Here is a 21,039-nt window from a genome sequence, read left to right on the forward strand (position 1 = left end):
CATTGAAACAAAAAATATTCCTTTGCGAGAAGTTCCATTGTGCGATCCCTAAACAGGCTCAGGTGCCTGTAAGGACAGAGCACTGATCGACAGGATTCCTTGTAATGCCTCTGCTGTAAAATCCTTGAGTCCCAAATAATGCTCAGCCGCACTCACAATGATGCCTATTTTCTCTGATTTCCCCTCTGTTTGTGCAGTGCAGTTGATAACCAATGCAATAAAGGCTACAAAGTCCACCTTCTTGACATGCAACATGTCAGGATCCCTCTGTTGACAAGGAATATTATCTGGTGTCTCTATGTGTCTCTATTCCTACTACCATTATTTCTTCAACTTCACTCCTTTATTCCACTCTTCTCAATGCCTCTGCATAGGAGACGTGCTGGACAGCCCTTATTCTTACTGCCTCGGTCTCCTTCGCCCAAACAGGACACTTCAGAAGTTTGGGTGCATGTTCACCACCACAATTGCAGAATTTAGGCTCAGCTGGCATAGATACCCCTCCCGTCATACACTTGACACATGGCCAAATATTTTGCATTTATCACACTGCACGAAGGCTTTTTCCACCACTACTTAAGTACATTTTAACACTCCTGCTCTGTTCCGGTCGAATTGGACCGATTTACAAGTTCTCTCTCTGAAAAATGTACTTCATTTAATCTGATTGTCATAAGGTTCCATGCCTTTGTCCACACAGGGCATCTGAACACACAAAATACATTTTGATGATTTTCTTTACATTTTGGGTGTTTTATTTCACTTTTGTACACCTGTGGTGTTCCCGGTCAAAAATGACCGGTCATTAGAAATGAATGGGTGAGACTACAATTAGTGTATAAAATTGAGTTCAGGCACATGCACATTCATCAGAAGGACACACTTCCTCTCCCAGACCCCCACATGCATGTGTATTTGAGCACGCACACACACACCTCACTCCCCTTCTTGGCTTCCATGCTAACCCCCACGGGAACTTTTCCCCTATAGCATCTTTCCCCCACAGGAACCACACCTTGTTTCAATAAAATATAGAACTTTTCTCACAGCTCTGGTATATAAAGCTTTTTTGAGGCCTTTTCATTCTGTGGCAGCACAATGACCAAACGATATAGCGTATGTGAGGCTCTTGATCATACCTTTGATCATGACACTGGTGAGGAAGAGAGGCCAGGAAACTGACAGTGAAGATGCATTAGAGGAGAAAGTAGTCTGTGATAAATAGCACAATATGTTTCATCTGAGTATTTGTTATAGTCAAAATAATCATTTTCTTTTTCTTCTAGCGACACCCCAAAGATAACACCCTTGATAGGTGCCCTGCTTCGAAGATCCACACACAACACATTCCATTCCGATATATTATTTTGGCACATAACACGCTCTTTCCGTTCCATAGATATACAACTAAATAAACCCATTTGTTTTTATTTTCATCGGCGCCACCTCATCCTCAATTTTTACAGACTTCAATCGGATCTCCCAGTTAACCTCTATCCAAAACCCTTACTCTGACCAAAAAAGAATCAGAACTAGGCTTGAATTTACTACATTCCACTACCACTTTACTTCTATTTCCTTTTGTATTCGCCAATGTAATCCAATTCTTCTCACTCTCATCTCCACTTGACACGCCATCTTATTGAAACTTCACTGCCATTTTCTCCTTTCCCAGAGTTCCTTGTTGTCTTGAAAGCACCACATGAGCTAAAACTAGCATGGCTGACTTGTGACCCATGTGACTACACAGCAAGCTAGAGAGGCTGGTGTTAGCAAGACTAGGCTAAAACCACAGGGTTTCTAAACCCAAAGGCGCAACATCACGAGACTTTAAGGAACACTTGCGAAACAGACCAAACAGACCAGGCCGGTGTTTGGGAAGTCAATAAAAGAAGTGAAAAATTCTTCCTTAGTTGTTCATTCTCTCGAAATCTAAAGACAAACTACACGACCAAAGGTATGCGGACACCTGCTCGTCGAACATTTAATTCCAAAATCATGGGCATTAAAATGGAGTTGGTCGCCCCTTTGCTGCTATTACAGCCCCCACTCTTCTGGGAAGGCTTTCCACTAGACGTTGGAACATTGCTGAGGGGACTTGCTTCCATTCAGCCACAAGAGCATTAGTGAGGTCTGGCATTGATGTTGCGCGATTAGGCCTGGCTCAAAGTCGGCGTTCCAATTCATCCCAAAGGTGCTCGATGGGGTTGAGGTCAAGGCTCTGTGCAGGCCAGTCAACTTTTTCCACACCGATCTCGACAAACCATTTCTGTAAACCCAGATTCGTCTGTTGGACCGCCAGAGCGTGAAGTGTGATTCATCACTCTGCCAAGCAGGGTCGTGTTTCGGAGGACGCATGGCTCTCGACATTCGCCTCTCCTGAGTCCGTATACCAATTGGATATCACGAAATTATGGAGAAAAAGGGGTAAAAATAAAAAAATAAAAGGAATGCTTCTCCAATAGAAATCCCAGATCACACTTGTAGGCGATGTCATGGCGACGTTGGCTAGCTAAGCTCATGTATAGAAACACATAATCGGGTCTAACGGTTGTCTTGCAACGAACTGCACATTTGCAGGTCATGAAATCAAAGGCACCCCTTCGTTATAAAGTTGTTTTTGGCAAAAATGAAAACATGTTAGCTTGTCACTTTCACAAGGTTGGAGTAATAACATGTTGAACTACTGAAGACATTGGCTCGAATCTAGGTTGTGTCTTTTGATTTCGAGAAAATTAACAACTAAGGAAGAATTCTTCACTTCTCTCAATGACCTCTCAAACCCTGGCCTAGTCTGTTTGGTCTGTTTCGCAAGCGTTCCTGGGAATATTTGCGATGTTGCGCCTCTGGGTTTAGAAACTCTGAGGTAACTGCATACATGGAGTGTGTCGGAAAGTGGTTGTGTCAACAGAAGTGGGTGTATGGAAAGCAAATCAGCTAATTGGGCAGATTTTTTTCCACTCAAGATCATTTTGCGTGGCTGATTGGGCTGCACGATGAGTCCATTGTCGACAACCATAGCATTTTAGCTAAACCTAAACCTAATCCATTTCCTAACCTTAAACTCATTCTCCTAATCTCCTGCTACGTTTGTTCTCTTAACCTGCCTAGTTAATTCTCTTCTATGTTAGTTCTCTTAACCTGCTATATAAACATTAAGCTGACCGCGGGGCACCCGGCCATGGCTGTCTAGTAATGAGGCACTGATGTTACACCCATCCCTGTTGATCCACCCACTTCTTTTGCAACGCCCACTTTCAGATACACTCCAAGTATGCAGTTACCTGTACCTGCCAAATTGCACCAAAGCCGCCATGGCATTTCTCTTTTGTACAGATGTGAGTGCTAGCGATAGTTATTTAGACAGGGTACCATGGCGTTCTTGTGCACAGGGACTAGAGTGGTCTGCTTGAAACATGTAGGTATTACAGACCATTGGGTTGGGAAGTGAAATTATTTTCCAATCGTTTCATTCTGAACAGAAGCGTAATTTTTTTCATTCCGTTCCGCTGTTTGACCAGCAAAATAAAGTTCTGTACTGGTTTGAACACAAAAGAAGTAATGGTTTATATTGTTCCTTTTTAAATCTACTTAAAAAAAATATATATATTTAACTCAACATTAAATGAACAATGGATAGAGCAGCTTGCTATGGAGTGGGCAAGCTACATACATGCATTGGACAGACAAGTGTGGTGTAGTATGCGGGTGAGGAGAGCGTGGGCATGAAGCGCTGGGCATCTTGTTTTAATGACATGCATTATCTGAATTAGGTACACATAATTTTACCTACGGAGTAGCGGCTTCAATGAAGGAACTTTGAATGTCTTTGAAATTCAGAGAGTTGGCTTAACTAACGTTGGTCCACAGCTAGCTGTTGATCCCACTCCTTGAAAGAGGCAGCTCTAGCCTTTAGCTCAGTGCAGATGTTGCCTGTAATCCATGGCTTCTGGTTGGTCACTGTGGGGATGACATCGTCGATGCACTTATTGATGAAGCCGGTGACTCTTCCATGACATCGGATGGGTCCCGGAACATATTCCAATATGTGCTAGCAAAACAGTTCTGTAGCTTAGCACCCACCTCATCTGACCCCTTCTGTATTGTGACCGTACATACAGTGCATTCGGAAAGTATTCAGACCCCTTGACCTTTTCCACATTTTTTTACATTACAGCCTCATTCTAAAATGTATTGAATTCTTTTTTTCTCATCAATCTACACACAATACCCCGAAATGACAAAGCAAAAACAAGTTGTTTTCTTGACATTTTTGCAAATATTAAATTAAAAACGGAAATTTCACATTTACATAAGTACTCAGACCCTTTACTCAGTACTTTGTTGAAGCACCTTAGGCGGCAATTACAGCCTTGAGTCTTCTTGGGTATGACTCCACAAGTTTGGCACACCTCTACTTGGGAGTTTCTCCCATTCTTCTCTGCAGATTCTCTCAAGCTCTGTCAGGTTGGATGAGGAGCGTCGCAGCACAGCTATTTTCAGGTCTCTCCAGAGATGTTTGATCGGATTCAAGTCTGGGCTCTGGCTGGGCCACTCAAGGACATACAGACACTTGTCCCGAAGCCACTCCTGTGTTGTCTTGGCTGTATGCTTAGGGTCGTTGTCCTGTTGGAAGGTGACCCTTCGCCCCAGTCCGGGGTCCTGAGTGCTCTGGAGCAGGTTTTCATCAAGTATCTCTCTGTACTCTGCTCCGTTCATCTTTCCCTCAATCCTGACTGGTCTCCCAGTTCCTGCTGCTGAAAAACATCCCCACAGCATGATGTTGCCACCACCATGCTTAACCGTATGGGGGGCAGGTTTCTTCCAGACGTGACGCTTAGTATTAAGGTCAAAGAAAATTCTATCTTAGTTTCATCAGACCAGAGAATTTTGTATCTCATGGTCCGAATCCTTGAGGTGCCTTTTGGCTAACTCCAAACAGGCTGTCCTGTGCCTTTTACTGAGGAGTGGCTTCCGTCTGACCGCTCTACCATAAAGGCCTGATTGGTGGAGAGCTGCAGAGATGGTTGTCCTTCTGAAAGGTTCTCCCATCTCCACAGAGGAACTCAGGAGCTCATTGGGTTCTTGGTCACAGTACATCAGGAGACGTGGAGGCCGTAGGAGGCCATTTGTGGCCTGCTGGAGGTCATTTTGCAGGGCTCTGGCAGTGCTCCTCCTGCTCAAAGGCGGAGGTAGCGGTCCTGCTGCTGGGTTGTTGCCCTCCTTCACGTCTCCTGATGTACTGGCCTGTCTCCTGGTAGCGCCTCCATGCTCTGGACACTACGCTGACAAACACAGCAAACCTTCTTGCCACAGCTCGCATTGATGTGCCATCCTGGATGAGCTGCACTACCTGAGCCACTTGTGTGGGTTGTAGACTCCGTCTCATGCTACCACTAGAGTGAGAGCACCGCCAGCATTCAAACGTGACCAAAACATCAGCCAGGAAGCATAGGAACTGAGAAGTGGTCTGTGGTCACCACCTGCAGAATCACTCCTTTATTGGGGGTGTCTGGCTAATTGCCTATGATTTCCACCTTTTGTCTATTCCATTTGCACAACAGCATGTGAAATTTATTGTCAATCAGTGTTGCTTCCTTGTGGACAGTTTGATTTCACAGAAGTGTGATTGACTTGGAGTTACATTGTGTTGTTTAAGTGTTCCCTTTATTTTTTTGAGCAGTGTATTTCACTTCTGGACTAGATCAGATAAGCCTACAACCTGTCCATTGACTAAAAACCCGGCTAAATTATGGTCTCGCATGAATATAACACCCCAAAAAAGGCTTAAATGAGCAAGCTAGAATGCTTTGAGTGTAAAATGTACAAATATGCCTCCTTTGATGTCCTGACTTAAACGTAGTAGTTCTTACATTATACCTTCAAAAATGTTTGATATTTCATTTACTCAAACAAAACAGATTTTCCCCATGTAAAAACATTTTAATGAAAAATTGTGAAACTTCCTTCCTGTAATTATTTTGTGCATTGTTTAGACCGGGAACAGTGTGCCAACTAAGGCATGGTATACATTTATACATAAAACATATAATTGTTTCATTGTGGTCAAGTTAAATTAAAACAAATTACAATTGGATTTACTTCGTTGCAGACATTTAATCAAGATGGAATGTTGGACTACTCAATGAAATGATTTAGGACAAATCTGGATCAACCTTGAAAAATGTGTCATAAAATTGGTGAACTGAACAAAATACTTGTATACCCACAAAGATAAACTTACAGATTTTGAAATGTATACAATACTTCTGGTGACTGAGTTAGGATTAAAAACAAAGGCAAAATAGATGCAAGTTTTAAGGCAGATTTTTCTATGTTTAGGTATTGGTAAACTGGGTACTAACAACAGAAACAAAATACACAATTAATGGGTATCCAGTGAACCACCTACACAATATTTCAGGTGCTAGATTTTCAATGACAATTAAAGGGGCAAGCTGAAATAGTTACAGCCGTCCAATTCTTATTTCGATTAACAATATGTACTCATTGTTTCTTGAAGAATATAACCATCACGTTGATCTCATCATGGAATGAGAGTCCTTGCATCCATAGCTCCATCTGCCGTTTGGAGAGTTGTTACATTTGTCGGGCCCCAGCACCCCTCAGATTGATAGCAAACCAAGTGTCAGGGCTGCCATTTGGCTGAAAAATGATTTAGAGATTGTAACTTTAAACCACATTTCTTTCTAATACACAACTCATTTTCACTTGCCATAGTTCATGTGCAGCAGAATTCCATGAAAAAGGAAATCATTATTTGGAGATATTCATTCACAGAATACATGTCAGGACCAAGCACCTTGATTGGTTAAAAATTGCATTTCCCCTCAGTGTTTTTCTCTCTCTCCTTTTAAAATGTGCCCTCCTCTCTCTCAGTAGTCCATCTTCAGGGAGAAGTGACAACAGAAAGAGACCATTGATGTCCTCCACATGGTTGTGTTGACATTGGGAGACCTGATGGGCGGGTCATCATCCTCTTTGAGTTCAGTCACTGAGGACTGGCAGAGATGTTCTCATTAAGAAAGTGCACCTAGTAGAGCAGGAGGTAGCTAGACGAAGTAGCTGTGCCCTCTGAGATAGTCTACATTGCCGTCAACAATGCAAACCAACTGATCAGACCTGCGAACCACCTTTCATCCTAAATTACCACTCATTATGAACAGATCAGTCAGTCTGCAGCCGCCGGCAGCAACGTAGTCGATCTCAAACACGCACTATGTGTAGTAATCTAGCTTGCCACCGATGGTCTTGCAGCCCTTGCCGGAGAAGATCTTCTCGCTCTTTGGGAAATAGACCAAGTCTCTGGCCATCTGGTCGACCACGTCCTGGTCAGGCTCCAGGCCCTTGGCGGCCATCTCTGCCATGCCACACAGCAGCACGTGCCTGAATTCCAGAGGCAGGAAGGGGACAAAGAAGTCAACTAGGTTCTTGTCTATCAGACTGGTGTGCCACAACCCACCTACACAGAGAAAGGGAGGGAGAGAACAGTCATAAGATGGGCAAGAAGAAGCTACCACCATTTGCTTACCCAATCCTCTCAGATGTACACAAGTGCCTAGGGAGTAAGGATAGTCATAAAATGGGCAGGGGCAAGAAAGGCAGATGGACAGAATATAGATATCACAGGTAATCTTTGTATTGAAGGTCTGAAAAAGTCTCCAATTGCATCCCCAGTCTTCAAACCCCAGCTGTAGTAACAAAGTAGAAAACCCTGTCCTTAGAGAAACATGTGATCCGTTTCAGGAAACTAGGCGTATGTCGCAGGTCACTACTTCACATGAGAGCCATTTGAAAGTAATATATATATGTTTTATTTATCAAAATGCATTTTTGGGCAGAAATGCCTTCTGGAACATGTGAACTTTCATGTGCCTTAATAAATTTTTTTATGCCATCTGTCAATATGAATACAATTGTTAAATTACGAGTCTAGTTGGTTTAGCCACAGAAAAAGAGGCAACCTTCCCACTAGCCATGATTGTGTTGCTCTCCACTCTGGAGGACAGAGTTTTGAAATCAATGGAATTAGATTATGATAGCTAAGGAGATGCAGAAAACACCTGTCTCCGGATTACATCTTCTAACTAAGGGCAACCATGGCATCCGTGACAGGGAGAAGTGTCCAACCATGATGTATAAAGGTAAGATAGTCTAGCTAGCTACATTTTCAGACATTGCACGTTTCTAATTTTGACAAAGTCGTTTTCATTTCAAGTTAAAGTGTACAGTTAGCTAGCTAGCCAACGTTAGCTGGCTGGCTCGCTAGCTAACATGTATGATCTTATTATTTCGTATTTCAGAGCCATTTGCTTGGTTAGTTATAGCCCAATGTTAGCTAGCTAACATTGAACCTGGTTGGTTAGCTGCCTGCAGATTCATTCAGGATAGGAACGTCATGAGTTGGGATTATGGTTCATTGTTTAGCTAGCTAGCTACATGTCCTAACAAAATACTCCACTATGCATGTGCCCATTTTAATAAAATGTCACTGCCACAACTGTTAGCCAGTTAGCTTGGATGCTTGACCGCTGTTAGGACAGAATGCTCAGATCAAACCTTAAAGAGATTGGTGGAGCTAAGGCTTAAGAGGGTGTGAAAAATGCTGAATGGGTGTAGACAAAGAAGAACTCTCCAGTATGTACCAAAACATTCCAAGGCCATTTTCTCAAAAGTGAGGTTACAAGTTTATCAACTTTCAAAGCAGAACTACTTTCCCATTGTTCCTCAAATGCAGTGTATGATATACCGTTTTGCAGCTCTGGGTCTCTGCTTTTATCCAATGTAAAAAACACCATGAATAGAGTTAACAAAGTGCATAAGTTAGGCTTCAGCCCTAAAGAAGGATGGCAAAGAGGTGGCTTACTCTTCTTGTTGTTGAACACGGACAGGGAGAGAGCTGCTTCTAAGTCATGCAATTGTATCTCCTCTCGGTCTCGACCTGCTTTCCAGAAGTCCAGGGCCACCTGCGTGATGTGCTCTCCTCCAGCGTTGCTATGGAGATGAGCAAAACAAACTAGTAGATATTAAAGTTGCCATTTCCTGGTTGCTAAAATGAATAGTTTGCCTAATTTCAGTTGGTCTACACTATACTAGCTTATTTTGTCACAATCATTGTACCCTCTAAACCTGTGAAATATATTTTCTACAACTAATAATATTGTAGTTTCAGCTGCTCGAAGCTGGTGTACAAAACCGAAAGTAAGAAACAAAAACAAAACTTGTGAATTGGAAGCATAGAAACTAATCACATAACAGATCTACTACTTCTTAGACTCGCTTTCAAGTAGAATTATAGGTCTATAACTCACATTTCTATGAATTTGGTCAGGTCGCCCATAAAAGTTGCATATTGCCACTTTAAGCTGGGTCCAACGTTCTTTTTCTTCCTCACTGGTCCGGACATGGGGTAGTTTATAAATGCATTAGGTTCATGTGTGGTGATTTTATTTGCAAAATAAAAAAATCTGAAGTAACTGAACTTTAGTTTTGGGAGCCGTATCTGATTCACAGCTGACGTTTAGGTAAGTAAAACCATGGTTACTACAACGAGTCGTTAAGTTGTGGGAAAGATAGGATGATGGATGTCTAATATATTTGGACTGTAAATCCAGTTTTTAAAAAAATACAAAAGCATCCAAAAACATAACATGAATTCTTAAAAAAAAAAAAAATCACACACTGCTGGTCTGTCTGGCCTACCTGAGGAAGATGAAGATGGCTTGGCGGTAGGAGACCCCGTCGAGATTTTCGTAGTAATCCAAGTAGGGCTTTATACAGTCGATTAGGCCAGGGTGCATCTTGTCCATCTCGTCAAAGATGAACATGGAACGTGGGCAGTTGGTGACATTGCCTTTGACCCACTGCTGCAGCTGAGACTGGGGGATGGTCACAACAGTTTAAACAGACTTATCTACAGCAGTGAAGATATATTTTGCGGCTATGCTGTAAGCTATTTCTAAAACATAAAACAAAAAAAAAGACATGCAGTACCAGTCAAAAGTTTAGACACACCTACTCATTCAAGGCTTTTCTTTATTTTTACTATTTCCTATATTGTAGAATAATAGTGAAGACATCAAAACTATGAATTAACAGATATGGAATCATGCAGTAACCCAAAAAAGTTTTTATTTTATTTTTAAGTCAAAATATATTTTATATTTGAGATTCTTCAAAGTAGCCATCCTTCGCCTTGATGACAGCTTTGCACACTCTTGGAATTCTCTCGACCAGCTTCTTGAGATACCTGGAATGCATTTCAATTAACAGGTGTGCCTTGTTAAAAGTAAATGTCTTTCCTTCTTAATGTGTTTGACCCAATCAGTTGTGTTGTGACAAGGTAGGGGTGGTACACAGAAGATGGTCTTTTACCAAATTGGGCTAAGTCCATATTATGGCAAGAACAACTCAAATAAGAAGAGAAACAGTCCATCATTAGTTTAAGACATGAAGGTCAGTAAATCCGGAAAATGTCAAGAACTTCGAAAGTTTCTTCAAGTGCGGTCGCAAAAACCATCAAGCGCTATGATGGAACTGGCTCTCATAAAGACCGCCACAGGAAAAGAAGACCCAGAGTTACCTCTGCTGCAGAGGATAATTTCATTATAGTTACCAGCCTCCGAAATTGCAGCCCAAATAAATGCATCAGTTCAAGTAACCGACACATCAACAGTTCAGAGGAGACTGCGTGAATCAGGCCTTCATGGTCGATTTGCTGCAAAGAAACCACTACTAAAGAACACCAATAATAATAAGAGACTTGCTTGGTCCAAGAAACACGAGCAATAGACATTAGGCCGGTGGAAATCTGTCCTTTGGTCTGCTGAGTCGAAATTAGAGATTTTTGGTTCCAACCGCCGTGTCTTTGTGAGACGCAGTGGGTGAACGGATGATCTCTGCATGTGCGGTTCCCACCGTGAAGCATGGAGGTGGTGGTGCTTTTCTGGTGACACTGTCAGTGAGGGCTATTTGACCAAGGAGAGTGATGAAATGATGCATTAGATGACCTGGCCTCCACAATAATCCGACCTCAACCCAAATGAGATGGTTTGTGATGAGTTGGACCAACAAGTGCTCAGGATATGTGGGAACTCCTTCAAGACTGTTGAAAAATCATTCCAGGTGAAGCTGGTTGAGAGAATGCCAAGTGTGCAAAGCTGTCAAATGCAAATGGTGGCTACTTTGAAGAATCTAAAATATATTTAGATTTTCTTAACACTTTTTTGGTTACTACATGATTCCATGTGTAATTTCATAGTTTTTATGTCTTCACTATTATTCTACAACGTAGAAAATAGTAAAAAATAAAGTAAAACCCTTGAATGAGTAGGTAGCCCAACTTTTGAATGGTACTGTACATCCTGTATCATATAGAACCCTCCTTCATTCTTCCCATCTAACCAGGGACCGATTTAGACCTAGGACACCAGGTGGGTGCAATTCATTATCAGGTAGAACAGAAAACCAGTAGTATTCCGGACCTCGTAGGGTAAGATTTGAATACCACTGATATAGAATATGCATTAGAGTGATTTTTTTTACAGCCTAATTCTCCATTGATAATTTCCCTGCCACTGTTACTGGGTATTACATTTCAATATAACAAAATACTTGTTTTACCTTGTAGTCCTCAATCTGACTCAGATGAGGGAAATGAGCTGTAGAAACAAACTGATGGATGAAACTGCTGGCCATGCCCTCCTTGTAGATGTTTTCAGCTATCAACTGGCTGACGAAGTTCTTCCCTGTACCAGTCCAGCCATGTAGAGAGAGCACCAGGGGCTTTTTAGGGTTTTTATTGTTCATGAAACCCGTTACAGCTTTCTGGATGACTCTGGAGGCAACATGTTGACCAAACAGCTTCCGATCTAGGGCCACTTCCAAACCTGATGACAGGGAAGGAGTTGATTATTAAGTGTCAATGAATGGGACGTGCTACGACCATTATTTCTATACTACCATTATATGTAGGCTACAGTCAGATGGTGGAACGATTTTTTGTCAGTGGTTGCAGGATATTGCCTGATTTAGATTGGCCGTTTCTGCATATGATTTCCAACATTTTGGTAGGTGATTTGTTAGTCAACTTCTGGGCCTATAACTAGATACTTGCAGCTTCTTCTCTTCTGTCATTATATGTTGCCCTGAAAGACTAAACAAACCCTTGCTCACCAGAATAATGTCATAAATTTACATAATGAATGCTTTAATTTAGTTGACATCAGTAAAGTTCTCGATCATCTCTGATTCTTACTTGGAGCAAATATGTTTAGGGACCGGGAAGAATATGTAATAATAAAAAAATAAAAAATGTAAGACTATATGTTTCAAATTTCAGTTTGACCGTTGTAAGGAAATAGAAAGCTGTGAAAACGACCCAACATGTTTCTGATAAGATTTCGGTTCGGCTTGGATGCATATTTTATGTGGTTGAAATACTTTTAGCTTTTCTGATGCTGATAAAGATAGATACCGTCTGTAAAGGTGCTAACTGCGCATTCGCATTCTCTCAAGATGCTGAATGAAAGAAATCATATTTTTCCACTCCTGTTCCTGAGTCAAAATTGTGCCTACATTTGGTGTATCATTTTACTGCAAGAAATGCTTAATTCTGCAGGAGTTACTATTAAGGCTATGTGAGAGGTTACACACTTAGTGTCCAGATTTCAGTTTCCATTCTACCCATCTGAACAATAGCCTAGACTATAGTTCCCTTGACATGCATAGGCCTATTTGAAGTCCCTGTCTTGTACCTGTCAAATGTGTATACTGCCTCACAATCAAACATAAAATAGAAATCAATCGTCCTCTTCTACCAATTCAAATCTTTAGCAAACATGACTTTACCTTATTATTTCACAGATTTTCTCGTATTGAATTAAAATCAGACAATTGTACGGTTACATACATACGATAATGTGATTATTGTGGATAGTTAGATTAATATAATAGTTTGTTTAAAAAGTTTCTTTGCAAGAAGGATTTCCCTAATAATCCTGTTTACATGGACATCTGAAATTGGGGTACATGATAAATAGAGAAAAATCAGAAGAAAAAAAAACATTCTACCATGTTATTTTTTGGAAGCATATTGGATACGGAGTTTGGACATGTTTGTATGTGAAACAGGGGCGCAACTTTCCCTTGGGACAGGTGCATTTTTTGGTTTAGCCTACTGTATGACAAAAGGGGTCTGGATTGAATTGTTTATTTAGTCGAGCAGTCACAAATATATATATTTTTATGGCACAAGAGACACGTGTGATTTGTGCCCGTCTCAGTGGACTAATCCATTGACAAGGCCACGGGATGCCACGGTCCAAGAATATGGGGATTGTGGCTCAGATGCACATCTCTCTCCAGAATGCACTCTTCTGCCATTTCGTGGGTATTCATTGTTTCGTAACTTCATTGTGTGCATTGTTTGCTGTGCCTATCAATTCCCATTTACATACATCACCAGTAGTAGCCTACATTTACCATTAAATCCCAAAATGTCTAAGCTGCAATGTTTGGTTATGGTAATTTCTGTTAATGCAATGAATGTATTTTTATTACAGTCATTTACCATTAGTTCTCATTGTCGGAGTGGACATGTGTTTTGCAGAACTCACAACCTATGCTACACTTGAGAAACAAGTTTGGTATATTTCATTACATTTATGAGTTGTGTCAATTTATTAATCGTCTTTTGTTTGTAACGCGCCCATTTGGGGATGTCTGATAGTGGAGGTAAGTTAAGACAATCAGAAATACTAATGAGCTGTGGAGCTTCTCAAAGTAATTTCTCTTCACCTTCAAACAGCAAGTAAACAAAGTATTTTGACAATCAATTGTGAATGACAACAGGTCCTCAAAGAATTTCAACAATATTTCCAGCTCTCCCTTTCGATAACCAACGTTTCCAGTGGAAACGTCATAAAATACCTGATTACTTCTTATCCCTTGCACAAGAAGCCTACAGATGTGTCTGTCACGAGATCACTGGCACTGGAAACTGAGGGCCCAGAATATTTTATACAATGTCTCAAGTTTGCTAGCACAAGTTGAGGCGACCCAGTTGATAGTTGATACAATGTTTCAAGTTCGTTCCAGACAGGCCATGCAGTTCATATGATATTTATTTTTAATTTCTACCTGCAGGCTGCAATGTTATATTGGCTTTATGTAGGTCATTATTACATAGTTGGCAAATGGCAATGAAAGTAACTTTTAGACTTGTATAATTTTTATTAGATAGAATGTAGATTAACCACAGACAATGATTGAGACAAAGACTATTATAAACTAAATTAAACTGTTCCACAAAAATGTGCATATGTAAGTCAAAGCTGGCACGCAAATTGGTAGAAATGGTAAGAAATTGGCACATTGATCTCCGGCTCCCTTTGAGTCATTTGTGTGTCTTTTTTTAAATTAAACAGCGTGCTTAAAGCATCTGACTAGTTCAGTAAATACAGTTGATTATGGAAAAAGTTTTAAAATGTTGATTAATCGATTGGTTGAAAGAAAAGACTACTCTTGGTTGACCAAGATTTTTATTGTCAGGGACAGCCCTAGTAGAATGAGCTTAAGATCCACACAAAAAACTGAGGGAGGCCCCCTGCCAGGTTATGTCCCCCTCACTTCTGCTCCCCTGATGTGAACTACTTCTAAGAGGCATAGATAACTGTCCAGGCTGTTACACAACCGGCCGTGTACGGTTATTCCCATAGGGCGGAGCACAATTGGCCCAGCATTGTCCGGGTTTGGCCGGTGTAGGCCGTCATTGTAAATAAGAATAAGTTCCTAACTGACTTGCCGAGTTAAATAAAAGTAAAATATATAGAATTACTCACTTCACTCGTTCCAAACTGGCAGGCTTGCGCTAACGGTGAGGATACATGCGCATATCAAACACATTTGGAACGCCAATTTAGGCGTTTAGATGTCCTTATAATTCTAAAGATTGTTCAGGAAACTAGGTGTTTATTTCGGTTTTACGACTATTAAGACAAGCAGAGTAAGGTGTTTACATTACTATTGCATAATCTGACTACTGCCGTAATCCGTTTAATATCAAATTATTTCCATTCATGTAAACGTAGACTACTAGTTCTTATTGGCTACGTCGTTCCCATTTGGCGATTAGGTTGTAGGCTATTTGGCGCGGGTACAATTAGGCCTAAAAGCTTGGGTTTATGCACCAACACAAAATAGCCTAAAATAAATGACAAACTTCTATGTAGCCTATAGATATAAACTGCACAAGGCTGCTACATTCATGGGTTTAGGGTATCGTTTTCTCAAGCCGCCCACCCAATATTTAAACGACCCAAGTCAACCCTCGTTTTAGTAGGCCAACGGTATACTGGTGGAGATCGATAAGCAATTGCAAGATTAAAACGAAAAAGGACTGACTGTGTCTACATGATCAAATAGCCTAAGTAAACCACGTTAACACATCAACCATTTAATATTTAGCTTTACACATACCTGTTGAATTAAAAGCAATCCATTTTGAATCGCAATTTTCATATACATAATTGTATATTTTCCGCCCCACTGCTGCAACTCCCAAACCGACCATAAATGTGGTTGAGATTGGTTCGAACGCATTCACAAAAACACTCGATATCAACACATAATATACGAAGTAGGTTTTGTATGTTGCTTTCATTTTAACTTCAAATAAACATTTAGCTACCAAGTTTATAATTTAGAAACGCAAAGACGTTAAGAGTCCAAGTCAGCTATTTCCTCCTACGTAATCATTATGCGACAAAACAGCGAAAGCAAATATGTAGCAAAAGGGTCGTCACCAGGTATACTAGCCGCAACTATAAAACTCGGACATTTCAGATTTGCTAACTGGTATTAAGTTATACACGTGCAGTGTTCAACGTAAAATCAAATCGGGCATTTCCGAGTTTCCTAGTTCCGAATAGCAGATGAACGTGGCCTAATAAATGGATAAACCCCGCATATTTATACAATTTATATTCTTACAATCGGATTTTAAACACAACCCTAACTACACCACTAACCTGAAACGAAGACCAAAAAGCTACATTCTATGTTAATGATTTTTTACGATATAGCCCATTTTGACTTAGCTGGTTGTCACTCGTTACCACAGCCACAAAAGGGATCGCATTCAACATCGGCTACGTTCGGCCATGGTTTTTCACATGGACGTCATTAAGCGTTTCAGAATTGTAAAGTTAAAACTGCAAATTATATTCAGAAAGTCTACTATGTTAAGGCCCAGAGGTGTTCCGACTGAGCCAAAAATATGCAAGTAGCTAAGGAAGGACCACAATACCTTTACTTAATACAAATTAGGGTATGTTCAAAAAACCTAAAGTTGCAACGCCGTTAATTGGAAATGCCCCCAAAAAGAAACGTTAACACACCGGTACTAAATGTTCAACGTACCTGAGCTGTTGAAGGAGATCCACTCTGGTCTACAACATTCGTGAAAATAGTAAAACAAGTTCTGGTAGGTTGCGAGGAAGCCGGTGAGAGCCGCAGCCATACCAACCGCTATGCTGGTACTGATGGGCTCAATCGCCGCTGTCGCAGTGATGTTCGACAACAGAAACCCCAACAGAAAAAACGGTCGCATCTTTGGCAGTGTTTACTAGCTAGCTAGCGGTGTATATTTACCTAAACAAACTTGATTGCAGACTGTTAAATGAAATGAGATACAAAATGGTATTATAGAGTATAGACAAAACACCGCCTGAGCGAGCCTCAACTCTGTGGTCTGAGCTTCTAACTCTTCTATGACATAATGGCGGTCCGCAAACCAAAATTAAAGGTGCATGCTGCCACCTACTGTGCTTTAGTGTGTGGTCAATCACGGTTTACAACATTTCTAAATCTCCCTTTCTAACTCAGTATATAAATGGCGGGCCTTGGGCTCAGAGTTCCATCTCTTCTGCCACACATCTATCAAAATGGCTCTGATTTTACATTTCGCCTCACCTCTACCTAGTGGAACATTTATATCAATTATATCTTGTTTCAAAGCTCTACTGGCTAATTAGTCTTCAATTTTATTCCCTTCCAAACCCAAATGTGCTGGTACCCAGCAGAATCTCACTAATACAGCCATTCTCTCAATTCTCAAATTCCAAAACCACTACTTTGTCTACTAGTGTATTCACAACACTCATCTAAAACAGCTAATGACAATTTTGTACGCCGTATATCCAAAGACATCTCACCTGCCTCCACTAGTAAGGCACATACAGATGTTGATTTAAATGCACCAATACATATCCTTAAAGCTATACACTGGATTCTTTCCAGCTTCTGAAGCCAAATCTTCAGTGCTATTCCATAAACTATACACCTGTAATCAATTATCCTGATCAGAGCTCTATAAATATCCATCAAATCAAAGTTTATTTGTCTTGTGCGCCGAATACAACAGGTGTAGACCTTACAGTGAAATGCTTACTTACAGGCTCTAACCAATAGTGCAAAAAAGGTACTAGGTGAAGAATAGGTAGGTAAATAAATAAAACAACAGTAAAAAGACAGGCTATGTACAGTAGCGAGGCTATAAAAGTAGCGAGGCTACATACAGACACCGGTTAGTCAGGCTGATTGAGGTAGTATGTACATGTAGATATGGTTAAAGTGACTATGTATATATGATGAACAGAGAGTAGCAGTAGCGTAAAAGAGGGGTTGGCGGGTCGTGTGTGGGACACAATGCAGATAGCCCAGTTAGCCAATGTGTGGGAGCACTGGTTGGTCGGCCCAATTGAGGTAGTATGTACATGAATGTACAGTTAAAGTGACGATGCATACATGCTAAACAGAGAATAGCAGCAGCGTAAAAAGAGGGGTTGGGTGGGGGGGCACACAATGCAAATAGTCCGGGTAGCCATTTGATTACCTGTTCAGGAGTCTTATGGCTTGGGGGTAAAAACTGTTGAGAAGCCTTTTTGTCTTAGACTTGGCACTCCGGTACCGCTTGCCATGCGGTAGTAGAGAGAACAGTCTATGACTGGGGTGGTTGACAATTTTTAGGGCCTTCCTCTGACACCGCCTGGTGTAGAGGTCCTGGATGGCAGGCAGGCAGCTTAGCCCCAGTGATGTACTGGGCCGTACACACTACCCTCTGTAGTGCCTTGCGGTCAGAGGCCAAGCAATTGCCATACCAGGCAGTGATGCAACCGGTCAGGATGCTCTATGTTGCAGCTGTAGAACCTTTTGAGAATCTCAGGAACCATGCCAAATCTTTTTAGTTTCCTGAGGGGGAATAGGCTTTGTCGTGCCATCTTCACGACTGTCTTGGTGTGTTTGGACCATTCTAGCGCATAAGAGCGCATAAGATTCACCACCTTACACTTTGTTTCAACATTTATGACATGATCTTTCCATTTATATCGCTCATTGAACCACAGACCCAAATATTTGTACTTAGAAACCCTCCCCATAGGCTGTCCATACTGAAACAACTGTATATTATCAGCAACTTTATTCTTTGAGAAGAACTTATAACAAGTCTTCTCCACTGACAATTTAAAACCCCAGTCAAATCGATCATCGTTCAACATGGACTATAGCTTGTTAAAAAAATAAATAAAATGTTGAACATAATAGGACTGATAGCACTGCCTTGAGGAATACCATTGACAACTCCATAGGCATCACATAAAATGTATCCTATTTTAAACTCGAAAAGAGTGATTAAATAAGAAAGCCGTAACCCAGTTATATAATCTCCCACCAATACCAAGTCTTTCCATCTTAATCAGTATGTCTTCTCTCCACATAGTGTCATAAGCCTTTTTAATGTAGATAAAGACAGCCATTATTTCTTTCATGACCAGTTTTTTCAACTTCATTGTTCACCTTTACTAATGCATCCAAAGTAGACATACCTTTACGGAATCCACTTTGACATTGACTCAATGTTCCTGGAAATATGACTATCATCTTTTCCATCAGTTTACACAGGTTAGAGGTCAGTGCTATTGGTCTATAACTATCAGCACATGAAAGGTCCTTACCAGGCATGTTTCCAACCAGAAGGTATAACCCCCTCACTCCAAATCTTATTAATTAATCCCAGGAGAACATGTATGACCTTATCAGGTATGCTTAAACATTACATAGCACAACTGATCATGACCTGGGGCTGTATATCCACAGCCTTTTAAGGCTGAACCCATCTCATGTATGGTAAAGACAGCATCTAAAGAAGAGTCAACGGCATCTCTTTTCTTATACACATTAACATGGCCTTTTAAAATCTCACACCTGCGTTACTTATATACTTCATCCAAAGTAACCCCACTATGTACCCTAGCAAATGTGTTCCCCAACAAGTCAGCTTTTTCTTTATCAGTTACGGACGTTTGACCCACAACCAAAACTGGAATTCGAGAAGACTTGCTTCTTCCAGTCATCTTATTCAACATAGACCATACATCTGACCTCAATACCCCTGCCTATTGTAGAGCAGAACTGTCTCCATCCATTTCTCTTGACAGACTTAATGACCCTACGTACTAAAGCTCTCTTCCTTTGGAAATCAACTAGATTCTCAGGAGTCATATTCCTACGCAACACTCTGTAAGTCCTATTTTTTTCTTGAATTGCCACAGTGCACTCTTCAGTCCACCAAGGAACCACCTTTATTTTCTCACCCACTTCACTCATTGGTCCATATAGATTCGCAGCACTCAATATCAGAGGTCACAGAGGGAGCACATACATCAACAAGCCTCTAAAGACAACTGTCCAATAGACTTTAAACAATGATCTCAACTTTTCTCAGTCTGATTCATGAAAGCCCCATCTTCTGAATGGTACCCTATCTGGAATAGTAACATCAACGTTCATGGTACACCAAAATCTGGAAATGATCACGTCTAACAGTAAAATCATTCATTACATTACATTCACACATAGATGCGATATAGTTAGAAGCTGTTATGAGGTCCAGGCAGGATGCAACCCCTCTAACAACATCAACTCTTGTACCACATCCATTGTTAAGACATACTAATGCTGTGGTTTCTATCATATCTTCCACAGTGTACCATTACGCTGCATCGGCAAGATAGAACAGCTGCCTCCGGTAAGACAAGGTGTGGCAGTCTGTGTATATTTGTAAACAACAGCTGGAGCACGAAATCTAATATTAAGGAAGTCTCAAGGTTTTGCTCGCCTGAGGTAGAGTATCTCATGATAAGCTGTAGACCACACTATTTATCAAGTTTTAATTTATATTTTTCGTACCTGTCTATTTACCACCACAAACCGATGCTGGCACTAAATTTAACCTTTATTTAACTGGGCAAGCCAGTTAAGAACAAATTCTTATTTACAATGATGACCTACCCCGGTGAAACCCATCATCATGCTGGTCCAATTATGCGTCACACTATGGGACTCCCAATCACAGCCGGATGTGTATAAGGCCATAAACAGGAAAACGCTCATCCAGAGGCAGTGCTCATAGTGGTTGGGGACTTTAATGCAGGGAAACTTAAATCCATTTTACATCGTTTCTACCAGCATGTTAAATGTGCAAGCAGAGGGGGGAAAAAAACTCTAGAACACCTTTACTCCACCCACAGAGATGCATACAAAGCTCCCCCTCACCCTCCATTTGGCAAATCTGATCATAATTCTATCCTCCTGATTCCTGCTTACAAGCAAAAACTAAAGCAGGACGCACCAGTGACTCGTTCAATAAAGAAGTGGTCAGATGACGCAGATGCTAAGCTACAGGACTGTTTTGCTAGCACAGACTGGAATATGTTCTGGGATTCTTCCGATGGCATTGAGGAGTACACCACATCAGTCACTGGCTTCATCAATAAGTGCATCGATGACGTCGTCCCCACAGTGACCGTACGTACAGAGGAATGCTAACTTGTGTCACTGGCATAGAGGGCGTTGGCGGAGCAGCCTGTCCCCCGTGCTCCGTGTTGGCCTCGGAGCCTCTGGGGACTGTGTGCCATGCTGTACCAGAGGGGCAGATTGGGAAAGAAAGGCAGACAGGTC

At 41.1% G+C, this 21,039-nt stretch overlaps 1 protein-coding gene across 3 annotated transcripts; it reads right to left on the bottom strand.

Annotated features, from left to right (window-relative positions):
- Positions 1-5,922: 5,922 nt before the first annotated feature.
- On the bottom strand, positions 5,923-16,882 carry LOC139552042 (torsin-1A-like). Of its 3 annotated transcripts, none has more exons than XM_071363398.1 (5): positions 16,441-16,882; positions 11,644-11,909; positions 9,724-9,899; positions 8,888-9,015; positions 5,923-7,483 (listed from the first exon to the last, which is right to left on the bottom strand). In XM_071363398.1, the coding sequence occupies exons 1-5, from the start codon at positions 16,628-16,630 to the stop codon at positions 7,239-7,241; spliced, it is 1,005 nt and encodes a 334-aa protein (XP_071219499.1). In that variant the 5' UTR covers positions 16,631-16,882; the 3' UTR covers positions 5,923-7,238. The 3 variants fall into 3 exon arrangements, with proteins under 3 accessions (XP_071219499.1, XP_071219500.1, XP_071219501.1); XM_071363399.1 differs by lacking the exon at positions 16,441-16,882 and adding an exon at positions 15,499-15,939; XM_071363400.1 differs by lacking the exon at positions 5,923-7,483 and having other exon boundaries at positions 8,910-9,037; positions 16,441-16,859.
- Positions 16,883-21,039: the final 4,157 nt, after the last annotated feature.

The sequence above is a fragment of the Salvelinus alpinus genome, chromosome 24, assembly GCF_045679555.1.
Source record: "Salvelinus alpinus chromosome 24, SLU_Salpinus.1, whole genome shotgun sequence".
Lineage (NCBI taxonomy): Eukaryota > Metazoa > Chordata > Actinopteri > Salmoniformes > Salmonidae > Salvelinus > Salvelinus alpinus.

What these genes read in the sequence shown, in the direction of transcription:
- LOC139552042 (XM_071363398.1), bottom strand. Translation starts at nt 16,630, where the DNA reads ATGCGACCGTTTTTTCTGTTGGGGTTTCTGTTGTCGAACATCACTGCG. An exon ending in GTCAGATTGAGGACTACAAG is followed by an intron (nt 9,900 to 11,643) that starts GTAAAACAAGTA and finishes ACCATCCCCCAG; the next exon opens with TCTCAGCTGCAGCAGTGGGT. An exon ending in CGTGTTCAACAACAAGAAGA is followed by an intron (nt 7,484 to 8,887) that starts GTAAGCCACCTC and finishes TTCTCTGTGTAG; the next exon opens with GTGGGTTGTGGCACACCAGT.